We start from the raw sequence: 17127 nt of genomic DNA on the forward strand, positions 1-17127 counted from the left end.
GATGCTGCCAGACTTGCTGAGTTTTTCCAGGCAATTCTGTTTTTGTTTTGGACTTCCAGCATCCGCAGTTTTTTGCTTTTGTATCAAAAAAGAAACCTCTTTTGATATCTGAATTAGATGTCTCTTCCTGAATCTTAATTAAAGTGAAGAAAGTAAATACATTAATTGATTACAGGTGTTTGATGCAAACTTATGATGTTGATCTAACTTTTGTTGCCTCATTCAGGGAGCCATTTGCAGCCTATGCTGCAGCAGCTGGATCTGTCCTTAACACTGTTGTAGTAATGAAATACATCCCAGCTCATACCAAACCTGTGACTTCGACAAAGGAAAATAAACCAGGTCAGTTGAAGTTTGTGTATGTCACAGTATATATCTAAACATGAAAAGTCTTTCTACAATCATATTTCTGTCCTCTTTTTCTGCTTTTGCTGTCTTCTCTCTTAATCTTCCAGTCCTGGAGACTTTGATTTGCAGTAAAGCATGATTCCATAGGCATTAGATTCTCTCTGATAGTTTATAGTCTTACAGGACAAAAGGCTGTTGTGCCTGAGCTGGCTATTTGAAAAAGCTAATTTATTTCTATACCCCAGGTTTTTTCCCCCATAACCCTTTTAATTAGTCCTCTTCAAGTATATGTCCTTTTGAACATTTCTATGATATCTGATTGCACCACTTTTTCATGTAGTGCATTCTGGATCTTAACATCCCTCTATGAGACAATTTCTCCTCATTTCCCCTCCAGTTCATTTACCAGTTATTTTAAACCTATGACCTCTGGTTAATGACCCACTTGTCAGAGTAAGCTATTTCCCCTGTTTTAATCTATCATGGAAATCCATTGAAGCCTAATCTGTACTATGCAATACCTACCAGGCAATACATGTGGACGGACATCTGTTCACTGGTACTGTCCAGCAGGAGTTGAATGGAGCAATCAAGAATATGATTACTGAACAAGTCCTTTCCTCCCCGTCTCCCCACCCCCCTCCTCCCCCCCACCCCACCTCCCTGCTCCGCCCTCCCCTAAACAGTGCAGAGGCCAGTTGCAATGCCTCAGCTGAACTCTTGTCTTTGATCAGCTACCTTGACAGAGAATGGGAATTGAACGTGGGATGTTTTCACACAAAGGGTAGTAGGAATCTAGAACTCTCCCTTCCAAATGTCTGCGGATGCTGGGTCAATTGAAACTTTTAAGACTAAGGTTAATAGATTTTTGTTAGGTAAAGGTACCAGGGAATATGGATCACAGGTGGTTCAGTGAGTTCGAGGTACAGATCAGTCATGATCTAATTGAATGGAGGAGCAGCTCAAGGAACTGTATGGTCTACTCATGCTTCTATGTTTAGGTTTGTATGGCTCAGTACTGTTGCGTCAGCTTCTTTATACAGTGAGTCATTGGAAAAACCTGATTTTTTTCTTAATAAGACAAGCAATAATCGTATTGACAATAAATCTCTAGTGCAGGGATAGTAAGCAGCATAGATGCGTATACATAGTCCTTTTCGCCTGTGAATTGTGGATTTGTGCCCAGCCCAGTATAACAAAATGAAAGTCTCTGCTTTGTGACGACTGTTTGGATCTCATAAATTGAGTTTGGGCAATCTCAGATCAATCCCTGGTACGTACAAGTGGACATTATTTAGTATCAATTGGCACTACTTTGGCAGCTTTGTTTAGGGAGCCTCAGGAGATTTTTTTTTATTTTCTGTGAGCAAATGAGGTAATCTTCCTCCTCCCCCAGTGCCTGCAGAAATGATTGTTTAAAAAATAATGAGCAACTTCCCCAAAAGCCTTGTGAGTTATAACACTAAACCACACAGAATAGAAAGTCACAAGTACAATCCTTGGATTATACTGAGACATGTAAGAAAAGGAAAGAAAACTGAGCTGAGGAGGTTGTGCAGCAAAAAAAAAACACTAGTGAAAATATGTGTGTGAAGCAAGGGGCATAACACTGAGCAGTAACATACTCACTTTTGTTTTAGAAACAGCTCACAGTAGGAGCATCTTCAGTGTGAAAGAAATCTTAAGACTACTGAGCATCCCTGGAGTTGCAGGAATTCTTGCTATTAAAACCATCACTGGACTGCCAATGGGTAAGCCATCTTAGTGTACCTGTTTGAATGTAAAGGAGTCACTCAGCCTCTTGTTTCTTAACATGCGTTATAACAATCACTGCATCTCCTTGCACTTTGTGCAAGTTTATATACAATAGATATCATGATGTTGAGTTACAAACATTTACAGTATAGTAACACTGCTTGTATTTTTCAATTTTTTTTCCTTCTCAACGTAAAGCTCATTTGATGAACATAAGATAAGAAATAGGTAGCTGGAGTCAGCCATACAGCCCCTCGAACCTGCTCTGCCTTTCAATAAGATCATGGCTGATCTGATCATAACCTTAAATCCACTTTCTTTTCTGTTCCCCATAACCCTTGACTCCCCTATGGTTCAAGAATCTGTTTATCTCAGTCTTCAATATATTCAATGACCCAGCTGCCACTGCCCTCTAGGGTAGAGAATTCCAACGATTCAAAACCATCTGAGAGAAGAAATTCCACCTCATCCCCATCTTAAATGGGCGGCATCTTATTCTGAAACTATGATCCCTAGATCTAGATTCTCCCACAAAATCGCTTCCCGTCATGCACTCACTGTCCCTTTCACACCATCCCACTTACTGCTTCACTCTCCCAACTCCTCGCTGCTTCCTGCTTGCTGCCCCTCTCCCAAAGCCTCACTGTGAGTGAAGGCTTGGGTGAGGGATGGCTAGATGGAAGCAGAGGAGGGGTCCAGATGGGGGCAATGAGCAAGGGAGAGCAAGTGAGTTTGGGAATGGGAGCGAGTGCGGGGTCGGAAGAGAGAAACAGCAAGCAGAAGGGAACAGGGGGGAGTGAGAGGGCTGCTGAGTGGGTGGCGGGAAGTGGTCAGTGGGAGGTAAGTTAGTAAGTTGAAAGAGGATTTTGGGCCAGGTAAGTTCAAGGCAGCCAATAGGTTTTTAATGTAAAAATTGCAGATCACGAATGTAACCCACCCTTAGTACATTGTTGCTTGTTGAGAAAATGATTTTTGTTCTGCACATTTTCGTTTGGCACACCATTTTTTAAGAACACATTAAGAGTGCTAAACAAGGGATAGCTGTAACTTTATATGTGGCATCTTATCAAATGCCTTTTGGAAACCCGCTGCCAGGTGAAACCTGTGATTTTCTCCAGAGTAGCCAATTAATGGCTAGAGAGCAGGTTCATGTTTAATTAAGAATGGTGAGCAGGCTCTCGAAGCTGGAGGGCCAAGCAGAGGCCTTGCAGCTTGAAAGGAGCAGCAACCTGCAATGGAAGGTCAGTAAGAGAGAAGATACTTCAAAATGGAGGCACCTTCTCCAGCTCATTTCTGGAAGTACTTAAATCATAACATTGGGTTTTTATAAAGGCCTTTTATGGTAAGAACTGCTATTTATATGCTGGTTTGAATCCAAAAGAGAATTTGAGAAGTGTAAAGTATTTAATTTTGTGGTACTAAACCTTAAAAGTGACCTACCCTCAGCCCCCCTCCAATCCTACCAACCTCCCCTGACTCCTCTCCAACCTCCTACCCATTCCCCAACCTTCCCCCTCCCTCACTCCCATCCACCCCTCTAACCCAGCCCCTAATCTCCCCCTCACCTTATCCCCCAATCTCCACCCCCGCAATCCCCCACACACACTCTACCAATTGTTTCTAAGGTTGATGGGATTTCACTAGCCGTTTTTAAACTGAGAACACTCTCTTGACAGCTGCTGCTGCTGCTGACCTTCAGCAAGTTTTGTGGATTTCTAGCAGGCTTTTTAAAAAAAAAATCAGAACCTGATGCTGACTGAAAATTGGAAGCAGTCTCGCAGCAATTGGTGAAACTGAACTAACACTGACAGACCAGCTGTATATTTAAAAAATTGGATTGTGCAGCCTGACACACCGGAATTTTTTAAACCGGTCTTTAAGGTCTGAAGCTCTGACTGGCAACTTGAGAACCACAAGCCTGGGCCCCAGTGTTTGACACTGCCTGTAACCCCCTCTCCTGGGCCCTAGGTGGGGGAGAGAGAAGGAAAGATGAGTGGTTGGGGGAATGTGGCTGTCAGGCTTGAGGAGATCCCAATCTTATAGCTGCCATGGATGAATTTGAAAACAATGTTAAGAATATTAAACTTGAGGTGTTGCTTAACCGAGAGCCAATGTAAGTCAGCAAGCTCAGAGAGATTGATGAGCAGGACTTGTTGTGAGTTAGGACATGGGTTGTGGAGTTTTGAATGACCTTGAGTTTGTGGAAAGTAAAACTGAGGAGACAGGTCAGGATTGCATTGGAATAGTCAAGTCCAGAAGTAACAAAGGCATAGCTGAGGATTTCAGCAGCTGAAGTTAGGCAATGTTAACGGATGTAGGTGAATAGGCAATCTTTGTGACGGTGTGGATAAGTGGTGAAAAACCCATATAGGGATCAAGTATAATACCAAGGTTGCAAACAGTCTGGACCCGGACGGTTACCTGAGAGAAGAATGGAGTTGATGGCAAGGTAATGGAGTTGGTGACGGGGACTGAAAACAATGACTTCTGTCTTCCCAATATTTAATTGGAGGAAATATCATCTCAGGTACAACAGTGGCATCTACCCGGCTATGTGGAAAATTGCCTAGATAGGTCCTGTGCACAAAAAGCAGGACAGATCCAACCCAGCCAAATACCTCCCCATCAGTCTACTCTTGATCATCAGTAAAGTAATGGATCGAATCATCAACAGTGCTATTAACCTGCTCACTGACATCAGTTTGGGTTCCACCACAGCCACTCAGCTCCTGACCTCATTACAGCCTTGGTTCAAACATGGACAAAAGAATTGAACTCAAGAGGTGAGGTGAAAGTGACTGCCCTTGACATCAAGGCAGCATTTGACTGAGTGTGGCATCAGGGAGCCCCAGCAAAATTGGAGTCAATCGGAAACAGAGGGAAAACTCTCTGCTGGTTGGAATCACACCTAACACAAAGGAAGATGGTTGTGGTTGTTAGAGGTCAGTCATCTCAGCTCTAGGACATCACTGCAGGAGTTCCTCAGGATAAGGTCCTTGGCCCAACCATCTTCAGCTGCTTTATCAATGACCTTCCTTCCAGCATTAGGTCAGGAGTGGGGGATGTTTGCTGACGATTACATAATGTTCAGCACCATTTGTAGCTCCTCAGATACTGAAGCAGCCCATGTCCAAATGTAGTAAGACATGGACAATTTCCAGACTTGGGCTGACAAGTGGCAAGTAACATTCATGCCACAAAGGTGCTAGGCATTGACCCACCACCAACAAGAGCGAACCTGGCATCGCCCCTTGACATTCAATGGCACTTACCATCACTGAACCCCAACTATCAATATCCTGGTGATTACCATTGACCAGAAATTGAACTGGACTAGCCATAGAAAATACTGTGTGGCTACAAGAGCAAGTCAGAGGCTAGGAATTCTGCAACAAGTAACTTGCCTCCTGACTTCCCAAAGCCTGCTCATCATCTACAAGGCACAAGTTAGGAGTGTCATGGAATACTCTCCACTTGCCTGGATGAGTGCAGCTCCAACAACACTCAAGAAGCTTGACACCATCCAGGACAAAGCAACCCGCTTGATTGGCACGCCATCCACAAACATTCTCTCCACCACTGACGCACAGTGGCAACAGTGTGTACCATCTACAAGACAGCACCTTCCAAGCCCATGACCACTACCATCTAGAAGGACAAGGACAGCAGACACATGGGAACGCGTGGAGGTTCACCTGCAAGCCATTCATCATCTTGACCTGGAACTATATCACCGTTCTTTCACTGTCACTGGGTCAATATCCTGGAACTGCCTTCCTAACAGCACTGTGGATGTACCTACACCACATGGACTACAGTGGTTTTGAGAAGGTAGCTCACCATCACTTTCTCAAGAGCAACTAGGGATGGGCAATAAATGCTGCCCCAGCCAGCGAATCCCACATCCCATGAATGAATTTTTAAAAATCCAGTACTGACATTTTAGAAACTGTGGAGGTGTCGAGAGGCGGAGGTGAGGTAGAATTGGGTATCATCAGCATATATGTGGAAACTGTTTTCAGATGATGGCCTGAATTTTATCTTTGGTGGGCGTGTGCGATTGGTGGGCCTGGGAGTGGCTCAGAAACAGACCACCAACTGCAATCGGCCCCCGACCGCGATTTCATGCTGGTTGGCCGATTAACAGCCAGCCAGCATGAAACACGGGCTGAAAAGCTCAGCGCTTCCGGGGCGGGAGCAGAAAAAGGGCATCACTGCGGGTGTGGGTGAGCGCTGCGAGAGAGCTCCCTGAAGGCAGAACAGCTGCCTCAGGGAGCTGCAGACCTTCAAATGATGAAATAAAGGTTTAAAAAAGCTGCAAAAAAAGTCCGTGCATCACAATCAAGCACCCGAAAATGTACCTAATAAAAATGTTGTCCACAGATATTTATTTTTATTTTATTTCATAACAGAAATTTCATCCCATCCTTGGATGAGGTTTCATGAAAAATGTAAAGGCCACCTGGCCAATTTGCCCATCCACCAACCGTAAGGTTGGATGGGCCATGAAAAATCGGAGACGACTGCGCCATTAATGGGTTTAATTGCCCGCTTAATTGTTGTGGACGGCTTCCATGTGCGCGATGATGTTGGGATGCTTGCCCGAGGCCATCTTGCACAATTTTATGCCCAACCTGGTCAGGCACATGCCCACCTAGGGATGTAAAATTCTGCCCTATGTTGCTGAGGGAGAGCTTTTTGATGAGAAATTGCAAGGGGGGCAAGAATAGATCGTTTGGGGGACACCAGGGGTAACAGTGCAGGAGCAGTAAGAAAAGCCAGGTGATTTGTCGGCTGCAACTGGATGCATAAGAATGGAACCAAGCACATGCAATCCCACCCAGCTGGATGACAATGGAGGGACATTGGAGCAGAATTGCGAGGTAAACCGTGTCAAAAGTTGCAGACCAATGAGGAGAGTTATTTTACTTTTGTACCTGTTAACTAGGATGTAATTTGTTACTTTGATAAGACTTTGGTGAGGCTGGAACCTGGTGGGAGCAAGTATGGTTCCAGGAAAGAGGAGCAGAGATTTGGGAGATGACAAAATGTTTAATAATTATGGCGAAGGAAGGGAGGTTGGCGAAGTGGTGGTTGTTTGAAAAAATGAGAGGTCATGGGGTTGATTTTTTGTGCAGAGAGGTGATGATGATTTGAAGGAGGAACAATACCAGAGGAGAGAGAGCTGGTAATAATATCAACTAACAGGAGGAGCTAAGAAGGCAACTTGGGTGGTTATAGGAACAAGGTCTAGGGAGCAAGAGGTAGGTCTCTGACTAGTTGAGCTCAGAGAGGACATGAAGGGAATAGGAGAGAAACTAAAATCAACCAGATTTCTCAATTTTGATCAGAATGCAATGACTTCTGGTGTAAAGTAGACTTGTGTGGATGATAATTGAGGGCAAGATCAGGCCCATGCTGGACAATAGCACTTCTGACAAATATAGTGTAGGTTGACCCATAAAGAATGGCACTTGATGAGATAACTGGAGCACTGCTGGGGCTAAGCACCCCGAAAATGTCAAAAAAATTGTTGGGAGTTTATCTTGCTGTTCGTACTTTTTTAATCAATTCATGGGATTTGGGCATCGCTGGCTAGGCGAGCATTTATTGCCAATCCCTAATTGCCCTTGTTCAGAGGGCATTTAAGAATCAACCACTCTGGTCTTACACATGTAGGCCAGACCAGGTAAGGACAGCAGATTTTCTTCCCTAAAAGACATTAGTGAACCAAATGGGTCTTCACAACAATCGATAATGATTTCATGGTCATCATTAGACTTTTAATTCCAGATTTTTATTGAATTCAAATTCCACCATCTGCCCAAGCCCCCAGAGCATTGCCCTGAGTTTCTGGACTACTAGTCCAGCAACAATACCATCGCCTCCCCTGAGAAGGTCTCTGCAAGTCTCCCAAGGAACAGTCCTTTACAAATTCTCTGTGACCTGAACACAATCTCAATTGATTGTTAGGCTGGCCCTGGAATAACCCCTTTAAGGTGCCTGGAAATAATTGCCTTGAAATTAATCATTGGCACTTTCATGGCGACTAGTTACATTGTGGCAACTACAGATGAGTGTCCATGTCACTGCAATATCTTAACCCAAATTATAGAATACTGCCTCCCCAAAAGATTCTTATAATTTTCAGTTATCTGCTATACCCTTGGGTGTTGATTTCTCCCCCTTCCACTCATCCCCTTCTCCCTCCCTTTTCATTATCACCCCCAAGTGGTCATTCGTTATGGTGAGTGTTACAATCTCAACCCAGACCCCCAAATTTTGTTACAGTCCTGTGGAAACCCCAAAATTTGTTGCAATCTGGTTAGGAACTAGTAACTTTTTTTGTTAACTAGACAAAATTTGAAATTCCAGTTGTTTACTAAGAGAATAAAGCCACAAGATTCCACGGTTTTAAACAAATAGAACTTTTACTATACAAAATTCAGCAGTCAACACTATCTATCTTATACTCTAACATCCAGAATTAACATGAGGTAAACATGAATTAACAAACAAACTGTGGCCGAACACAACACAAACTGCACATTAAATGGCAGACACAATCAAGACGGGTCTCCATAATTTTCTCAGCAACTCACCCAGACATCAGTGAGTTACAAAAATTCTTTAAAACTCTGTCTTCCTCTTGAGGGATTTCAGCTCCTCTTCTTTTGAATATCTAGCCTCTGATTTCCCTCAAAAGCCACTTGAATTCAGACTGCCCCTAAGACTGCTTGCCTCCCAGTTGCTAAATCTCTCCTGAGGCTCCAGTGAGCTAAACTAGATTCATAAGGCTGCACCTCAGCATCTAGTTACCAGCATGATTCCAGCTCTCTAGCTGCTCTGAGCAGAATCCCACTGCACATGGCCTTTTCTTTGTCCCTAACGCCAGCTTCACTGAGACGACGGCAGCTGTACAAGTCAGCTTCATTGGACTGATAACTGTCCCTGGCTTCTTTTAGCCCCAATGTCTCCAGCAGCATAAAGCCAAGTGTTGGCAGACTCTTCCACCATGGAAAGAATTGCAGCTGAGCCCATTGCTGTCTTCACTAACATGCACTTTCTAACAGAGCTCATTGGATAGTGATTGGGAGCAGGAACTGTGGCTAATTTTTCCTACCCTCCAAGGAGTACAAGGTTGGATTTCTAGCATCCATACCAATTTATCATCCTTCCATCAACTCACTCTTAATTGAACCTTCTAGTCTGTCTGATTCTGCTAGACTGAATGACAACTCAACTTCTGTGGTTTCCTATTTTACAGCATTTTCTAGCTAAGTAATTGGCGCTCTTTTGATGGACACCTCCAGTGCTATTGGAAGCCTCCTAGAGATTAGCCAAAACAAATCAAAACTGCAATGGTAATCCTATTAGTCACTCATCTGCTTGTGAAGTATGTGGAAGTACTCAATTTGAAACTCATTCAACAGGGCTTTTCTCACCCTCATGTTTTACCACTACAGTGTTGTGATAGAACAGCAATGTTGAGGACACGCAAACTCCTTGATAAATTGATTCTAAATTATTTGGGCGGTCCAAGTAAAATGTAACTCTTTCGAGTACAAACACGTTTCCATCTGTTTCAGATGAAGTTACATTGTTTCATAGTTTGCCATTGTGAGATTTGAACTCTTGATCTTGGGGTTACAAGCCCAGTACCATAACCACTTGGCTATTTAGGCCAAGCCCAAGCAAAATGTAAGTGTGTGGTTGTCTGCACAAGGTTAAGGACCACTCCAAATCTCATTTTGATTAGTTGGAGAACTTTTTTGTATTGAAAGCTATCCTCCAAAAAATAGCTACTTAATTTTGTACACCTGAAAGATATTGAGACCTTGAATGACTTGGTTTTCATGTTCTGTTGCAGGAGTATTCCAAAGTATGTTTTCAGTTGTTGCTATGGGCCATTTCAAACTGGAGGCGGAGCACAATGGCTACCTCATGGCTTACATTGGTGCGTTGCAAATGGTAAGGAACATTATGATACTCTCTCCGGCAGCGCAGAGCAGTACTGGGGGTTGCTCCCGCACTACCTGGCACGATACATTAGAAATACTTACTGTATCTTTAGGGCATCAAAATACCTGTGCCGTAGCTGGGTTTTATATGGTAACAATATAACAAAGTTCTGTTTAATGTCCAAAGGTTATATGGGACAATCTTAGTAAGATTAAGTATCACAGTTTATGTTCAAAGCATCACTGGTAAATTTTCAGTTTTCCTTTGTGGCATGAGCAAAGGATCAGTCTTATCTTCCTCTGCAATTCTCTGGCTTTGCCTACAAAGAATGCAAATAGTGAATCATTAGGATCAATTTTCCTGAATATTCCCTTTGTCTCAAGAGGAAAAAGAGACTTGGATCAGCAAGTCTCTGCCCCTTTAACACTGTCCAGGGGCTTGCACAACTTGCCTTGGAGGAGTAGCAGAGCCTGGCATTCAGTAGAAGTAGGAACAGGCTAGGCAGGATTATTTAAGTGAAGAGGAAAGGTGCCCCTTGATGGAAGTGCCAGCACAGGGGCACCCAGAAAACATGGCACCGTGGACTGCCCAGGATTCCTGGTGACTTCTTTGTGAGAGGGGTATAGCCCAGAAAGATTCCAGATCAATATCTGGCCTTTGCTGAATCCAGCATCAGCCAGGCAGTAATAGCAATAGTACAACTGCTCCCAATGTACCTGGACTAAGAAGGCGAAAAGTTGATCACTGTTCCTACCCCTGATCATTATTCATACGTGCGCAAGTGCATTTGAATGCATTTACATGGTGAGTAAGGACAATAGTGGACATCCCCTTTTCAATCTTAATACCAATTTCAGTAGAGTACTCCTACTGTATCAGAGTGACATTCCTGTAGTTTCACTGTAACAATTCTTGTTTGACTGAATGAGGTTGGCAGTTTAGGGCTAAGTTATGAGAAGTTGATCCACATTGTCTAGGAACTAGGTTAGATTGCCCCAAGCACATTTCACAAACATTTTTTGGCAGTAGAGAGAAAGGAGTTTTTTATTCCATTAATTGGGGTTAAAGACAGACACAGGTCAAAGAAATGGAGGGATAGTGTTCTAATACATTCTATTTTCACTAGGATGAACTGTTCATTCTACTACATGATACCATCCACAGTGAATTGACCATGTGCTAATTTCCCCTCTGTGGAGTGCACGTTTAGCTATATTGTTATCTGCTTCTATATCTGATGTTGATTGCAAATTGAATATCATATATTTATATATATATATATATATGTGTGTGTCTGTGGAGGTTTACCTGTTTCATGCAAGATATTACTTATAATTTGATGTGCCAATATTCTTTGTTTAGGCTGTGTTTGTGAAGGGAGGTGTGGTATTGAAATTGAATTTGATTCATTCTTTCCTCTTTCATTTTTTCATTTCATTGTTTTTGTGGTTTCTTGCAGTGTGTAAATGGGCTGCCATGCTTTCTATACTGCAACAGTAACTACACTTCAATAGAATTTCACAGGCTGTAAATCTCTTGGGAGACCCTGATATTGTGCAAGGCACTATATAAATGCAAGTCTTTTTTTTCACCTCTCTCTTTTCTGCTTCTCTCTCTGCATATACTTGAAGGATTGCAAATAACTTGGGCCACAGAAACCACACATACCTGAGAAGTCAGCATTCTAAAAACAAATCAATGTCTCTAAGTTCCACAAAAGAATCCCAGGAATAAAATTGTCGTTTAGTGTTTGGGAACATTTCAATCGTGCATAAATAGACAATGAGCGGAATTTTCCGGTCCCACCAGTGCTGGATTTCATGGCAGGTGGAGCGAAAAATTTGGAGTGTGGCCAAAAGTCGGATTGTTGCCGGCGGAAAAACGAGTTGGAACTTTCCCCTTGCCACTTCTATGATGGAATGATGACTGGTTGTCTTTCCCGCCAATCCATGTCAGGAACACCATTTACGCGTATGTCATGAATAATCATTAAAAATGTAACTTGGCAGAGTTACTATTGAAGTGTAGTTACGTTCCCCCTCCGAATTATGCGCCACATCAGTGAGAAATTAGACCGGTCTAAATCAAGATCAGATATAAGTGATGCGCAGCTGTCCACCCTCACTTCACTTGTGACTTTGAGGTGAGTACAACATTCAAAGTCAAACTTCAACAGCACTGCTCTTGACTCCTCAGCGATGCCAGTGTTAGCCCACACTGGTGAGGGTGTATGGTGGGGCTGCTCATGGCGGCTGCCTCAGATGTTGAGCTGGGTTGCTCACTGTGGTTGCCTCGGGTGTTGATCTGGTCTGCTCATCATGGTTGCTGCGCTACTCCGGCAGGACAGCATTGTGTGCTGCGAGTGTCAAACAGGGCTGCAGTCTTAAACAGAGACCAGCATAGTGATGGAGTCGGTGGGTGGAGATGACAGAGACATGAGGGTGAAGGGGGCTTGGTAGGGTTGAGGTGGACAGGGGAAAGATGGCAAGCAGAGGGAAGATTGGGGGTGGGGAAGCTGGAACCTGACATGTAACAGTAGAAGGCAGATACAGAAGGGGGTGAATGAGATTTGATTTGCATGAAGGGAAGGAGATGTACACATACTCTAAGGGTACGAAAGGAAGGCGGTTAGTGTGGCACATAAGGGAAGGGTTGCACAGAGACTCATAAATGGGGTGTTGGGGAAAGGCTTATACCAGAGGGATGAGCTCCACAGAGACTTGTGGAGCCAGTGGGGAGGGAGGAGGTGGTGGTGGGTAAGTGAAACAGTTTTGTGGTCATTCATTCAGGGGCCAGGGAGCTGAGCAAAAGACAGTCATCATCCCTGGGCTGATGCCAAAAGATAAGGGTGAGAGAGTAAAGGCAGACTTGGGGCTCTGTGGACCTTGTAGTGCAGGCAAGGGTACCCAAGTGCATTTCTCCTGTCCTTTAGGGGAATGCCAGTGATCTGAAAGGCCTTTACAAACACTAACATCGAGAGCAATGTCAGCACTGGGACTTGGGCCTCCAACCCTCATGTTTCACCAGGCCCTAACCTTTAGAAAGGTCAGCAGCCAAAGCTGTACCTAGCTGTTCTGGGAAGTGAAAGGCAGCACATCAGCACATATTCTGCATCAAGTGGACTTGATGCAGTTATGGCCTGCAGAATGAGACACTTCTTGCTGCCACAGAGATTTGCACATGTCTAGAGAGAATATCATGGCTGCAGGTCTTGTGCATTGGCACAAACAATGAAGACAGCTATTTGATGATGAGGCAACATGTGATGTGGTAACCCTCCAAAGCAACTGAGCATACATAACTCTATGGTGTCTTTTAATGAATATCACTTCCCATTGCAATTTGCAGTCACTTTCAATAAATAGTTGACACAGGTCCCTGACATTAGATAAGGGATGAGTAACTAACATGAGTCAGCTAGACTCTACATTCATGTGAGGCTCACAAAAGGAAGTGATCATGGAATGGGAGCTTAGGTCACCCTTGCAATGAGAGGCCACATAGATGCAAATGCAGGACATATTCAAATGATGAGACCATTATCATGAACAGCAAGTGTATTTATAAAGGTGCATGATATATACAGTAAGTGAACACCCATGACCCAAAAATGATATCCAGGTTTCTTAATCTTTTTAACCCTACTGCTACATTTGGGTTGATCTCCAATATCTGCAGCAGAGGTGAAGGCCGCCTGCTCACTGTTACGCCCTGTTGTCTTTAATGACTTTGGCAGGTGTCCTCTGGAGGGCCCCAGCCTGCTTTGGGTCTCCTGCTGGGAGGCAGGTGCATCCTCCTTGGCCTGTACAGCTGGAGGTGATGGGGTTGCAGCCAGAGGAGATTGGGATCAGCTGAACACTTGCGGAGTTGCCTGAGTGGATGGCCCTCAGGTCTCCAGCTGCTGGTCCTTCTTCCTGTGGGTGCCCAAGGGCCCCTGCCTCACACCTTGAGGAGAAAAGGTGCCCCACCCCACCTCTCACCTAGCCACTGATGGATCCCACTAATGCCAGTAGCAATGGAGTGCAGATCCGAGCGCAAGCCTGCCAGAAGCTGCTGGACCAAGGTCTCCAAGGTGGCCACCACCCTTCCCATGGAGACCTCAAGGCATTCACATGTTGGAGCCATGAGATAAGACAGAAAGCAGATGGACTGCTCCATCCTTCGCTATAGTTTGTTGACTGCTTCTTGCAACTCTATCTGATTTTCGCCACCTGTTGTTGCACCTCTAGCATGTTTGCGACGGCCGCTTCCAGAGGCTCATCATCTGACTCAGACTCAGCAGGTGCCTGATCTCCAGCAGTCCTCTTGAGTGCCAGAGACCTGGGCTGTCACTGCCTCCGACTGCTGCAGTAACGTGTCAGTGAGGTGTTACCCAGAATGTGACTGCAAGCCTAATCTAAAACTATGACTAACGGGTAGTGTGTCTTTGCGCTGGTAGAGGGTGCGGGTGAAATCTGTGACACGTCTTCTTCAAATGGATCTTCAGCATCCTCCTCTGAGGTGGCCTGAGGGCTGGGCCTTATGTTGCCTGTGCAAGTCTGTCTGTACCTGCTGCTGCCTGTAAGAGAGAGAAGATAGATTTAGTTCATGAACAGGCTGAATACAACATTGCATGTCACTCATTGTGAATGTCAGAATGTGATCAACTCATGGACAGCTCATCCATACTGGCTTGCTGGGAAGGCCGATCTCTGTCTTCCCCTGCCAACCTGGCGGCATCCTCAAATTTGGAGAGCTCTTGGATCTTGGCTGTCCCTCCCCCAGTCTGAGATCTCTCCCTCTTACTGTGGGCAAACTTGGCCTGTGTGAAGACAAATGGGTGGGAAGTGATGAGATGGGGAAGCACACATGCCTCACCAGTGAGGGCTGAAGATGCTGATAGTGCAGGATGATAGATGAGATGCTGGTGAAATGGCTTTCAATGCTGATGTCTCCCTCAGTAATATTGTGCGAGATCCCTGAGCTGTGTGACGTTTTGAGTGCACAATGCTGTTATGAGAGTGACTGTTTGGAGTGAGCTGAAGGTTGACTTAATCTGGCGATGCGAATGAGATCATTCATCCTCTTTCTGCACTGGATGGCATTTCCCTGGCGGTTGCCTGTGGAGCTGACCTCCTTTGTGACTGCGTCCCAGGCCAACAAGATGAGGTTGGTGGACCTCCTGGATCCATCTCTGGGAATAAGAACTTGCCAGTGCTGGCAGACACCACCTAATTCAAGCCTCCAGAGAGCCATGGCTAAAATTTGGCGCACTCTCCTTGTTCCTTGGAGCCATCTCCGGAACACCCAACCACACAGCTGGGCTGCAGAGAGTAATGTGTGTGTGTTTGAGTGGTTGAATATGGTGCCAGAAACTTCGACTCCATGAGGTGACGGCGGGCGGACGAATCAGTGCCGGCCCTGCCATGTGATTTAGCAATATGTTCATCCATGCATAATGCGGTTTCAAGCAGAAGATCAGGCATGAGAACCCAACCGGCTGATCAGCGGGAGACGCGCCACTAATCCCGCCCGCCACCACACTTAGTCTGCAGAGTGGAAAATACCGCCCAATGTCTCATTCTCTCACCAAAATTAACAGTCATCCTAAATGCTATCTACCCTGACCTGACAACAGCCAGTTAAGGAGACATTAGGACAGGTGACCAAAAGCTTGGCCAAAGTGACAGGTTTTAAGAAGGGGAGAGGTGGAGAGGTAATGAGATTGGTGGGGTGGTGGTCTTGGGTTATTGGGATGTAGCCAGTTTTCAAGATGGCAACCTGCTGCTTCACTCCTGACAGCTCCCAGTGGCGTGGTCACTGAATCCACTACCATTTCAGTGCCAGTCATTATTTCTACTTGTAACAACCGGAGTAGGCCATTCAGCCCCTTGAACCTGATTGGCTATTTAATTAAATCGTAGCTAAGGCTCATCTGTATTTTAACTCTGTCTACCCACCTTAGATCTGTAATCCTTAATTCCCTTGCCTAATGAAAATCTACCGACCTCAGTTTTGAAATTTTTAATTATCCCAGTCACAAAAATTTTTGAAGAGAGAGAGTTCCAGATTTCAACTAACTTTTCTGTGACGAAGCTTTCTGACATCACTCTGGAATGGAGTTGCTCTAATTTAAAGGTTCTGGTGTCCTGTTCTGGGCTCCCCATAAAAAGAAGTATTTTCTCTGCCATCAAATCCTTCAATCATTGCATGAGCAACCTGGCCACAAAATCTAACCCTTTTAGTTTTGGTATCATTCTGGTGAATCTTTGCAGCACACACGTGTGGTGCCCAGAACTGAATGTAGTACTCCAGATGGGGTTTAACTAAAGCTCTGTACAGCTGTAACATAACTTCCAGCCTTCTGTATTCCGATCCTCGTGCTCTGCCCCCAGCCTGACTCAGAGTTACGTCGCACTAGTAGATTTTCAGTAGAAGCAAATAAATAGCATGGAACTGCTCCTCCATCTTCCAGCATTATGACCTGCATACTTCTCTTCCTCTAATGCTTTAGGTACTCAAATCAGCCAAACTATTGATCTGCTTGGCGTGTGATTTGACATTTCATCTGCATATTCAGGGGAGCAGGGCTGCTTTGTCACATGAATTTTCCAGGCAGCAATTCAACAGAATAGAACCCGGAACTATGATAGTGGCAACCTCTAACTTTTGTACTACAGGATGTCACTGCTTCCTGTATACACTGCTTTTCCTGCTATCTCCATTCTCTGCTGTTGATCCCCACTGCCTAGGCTCCTCTGCTGCCTTGGCCTGCTTGAAACACTGCGGATGATCCAACATCCGTGCTGTTTGTGGATTTCTTTTTGACCTCTCTGCAGATCCAGGACTTACAGATCTGCATGCTGACTTCAGAGGTGGTGATCTTGTAGTCAGTCCTTTGTGGCCAATTTTTTCCTACTCTATTAACAACATCCTTCCTGTTTTCAAGTTCATCTGTCGGGCGTGGTGAGGGGATGATGGGGTCGAAAATGCAAGACGATAGAACTGCTGGTTCTTGAAATGTTAATTGAAGATAAGGACATAGCTGAAAAATTGAATAAGATCTTTAGTTCTATATTTACA

At 44.6% G+C, this 17127-nt stretch overlaps 1 protein-coding gene across 7 annotated transcripts in view; it reads left to right on the top strand.

Annotated features, from left to right (window-relative positions):
* slc22a18 (solute carrier family 22 member 18) overlaps positions 1-17127 on the top strand; it is a 132871-nt gene that overhangs the window by 59380 nt on the left and 56364 nt on the right. For 6 of the 7 annotated variants that reach the window (XM_041197370.1, XM_041197376.1, XM_041197372.1 and 3 more), the window contains 3 exons: positions 227-342; positions 1989-2099; positions 9974-10074. In XM_041197370.1, the coding sequence (XP_041053304.1) occupies positions 227-342; positions 1989-2099; positions 9974-10074 (328 nt within the window). The remainder of the gene's footprint in view (positions 1-226; positions 343-1988; positions 2100-9973; positions 10075-17127) is intronic. The other variant, XM_041197371.1, reaches the window with a different exon arrangement.

Source organism: Carcharodon carcharias, chromosome 10 (genome assembly GCF_017639515.1).
Source record: "Carcharodon carcharias isolate sCarCar2 chromosome 10, sCarCar2.pri, whole genome shotgun sequence".
NCBI classification, from domain to species: Eukaryota; Metazoa; Chordata; class Chondrichthyes; order Lamniformes; family Lamnidae; genus Carcharodon; species Carcharodon carcharias.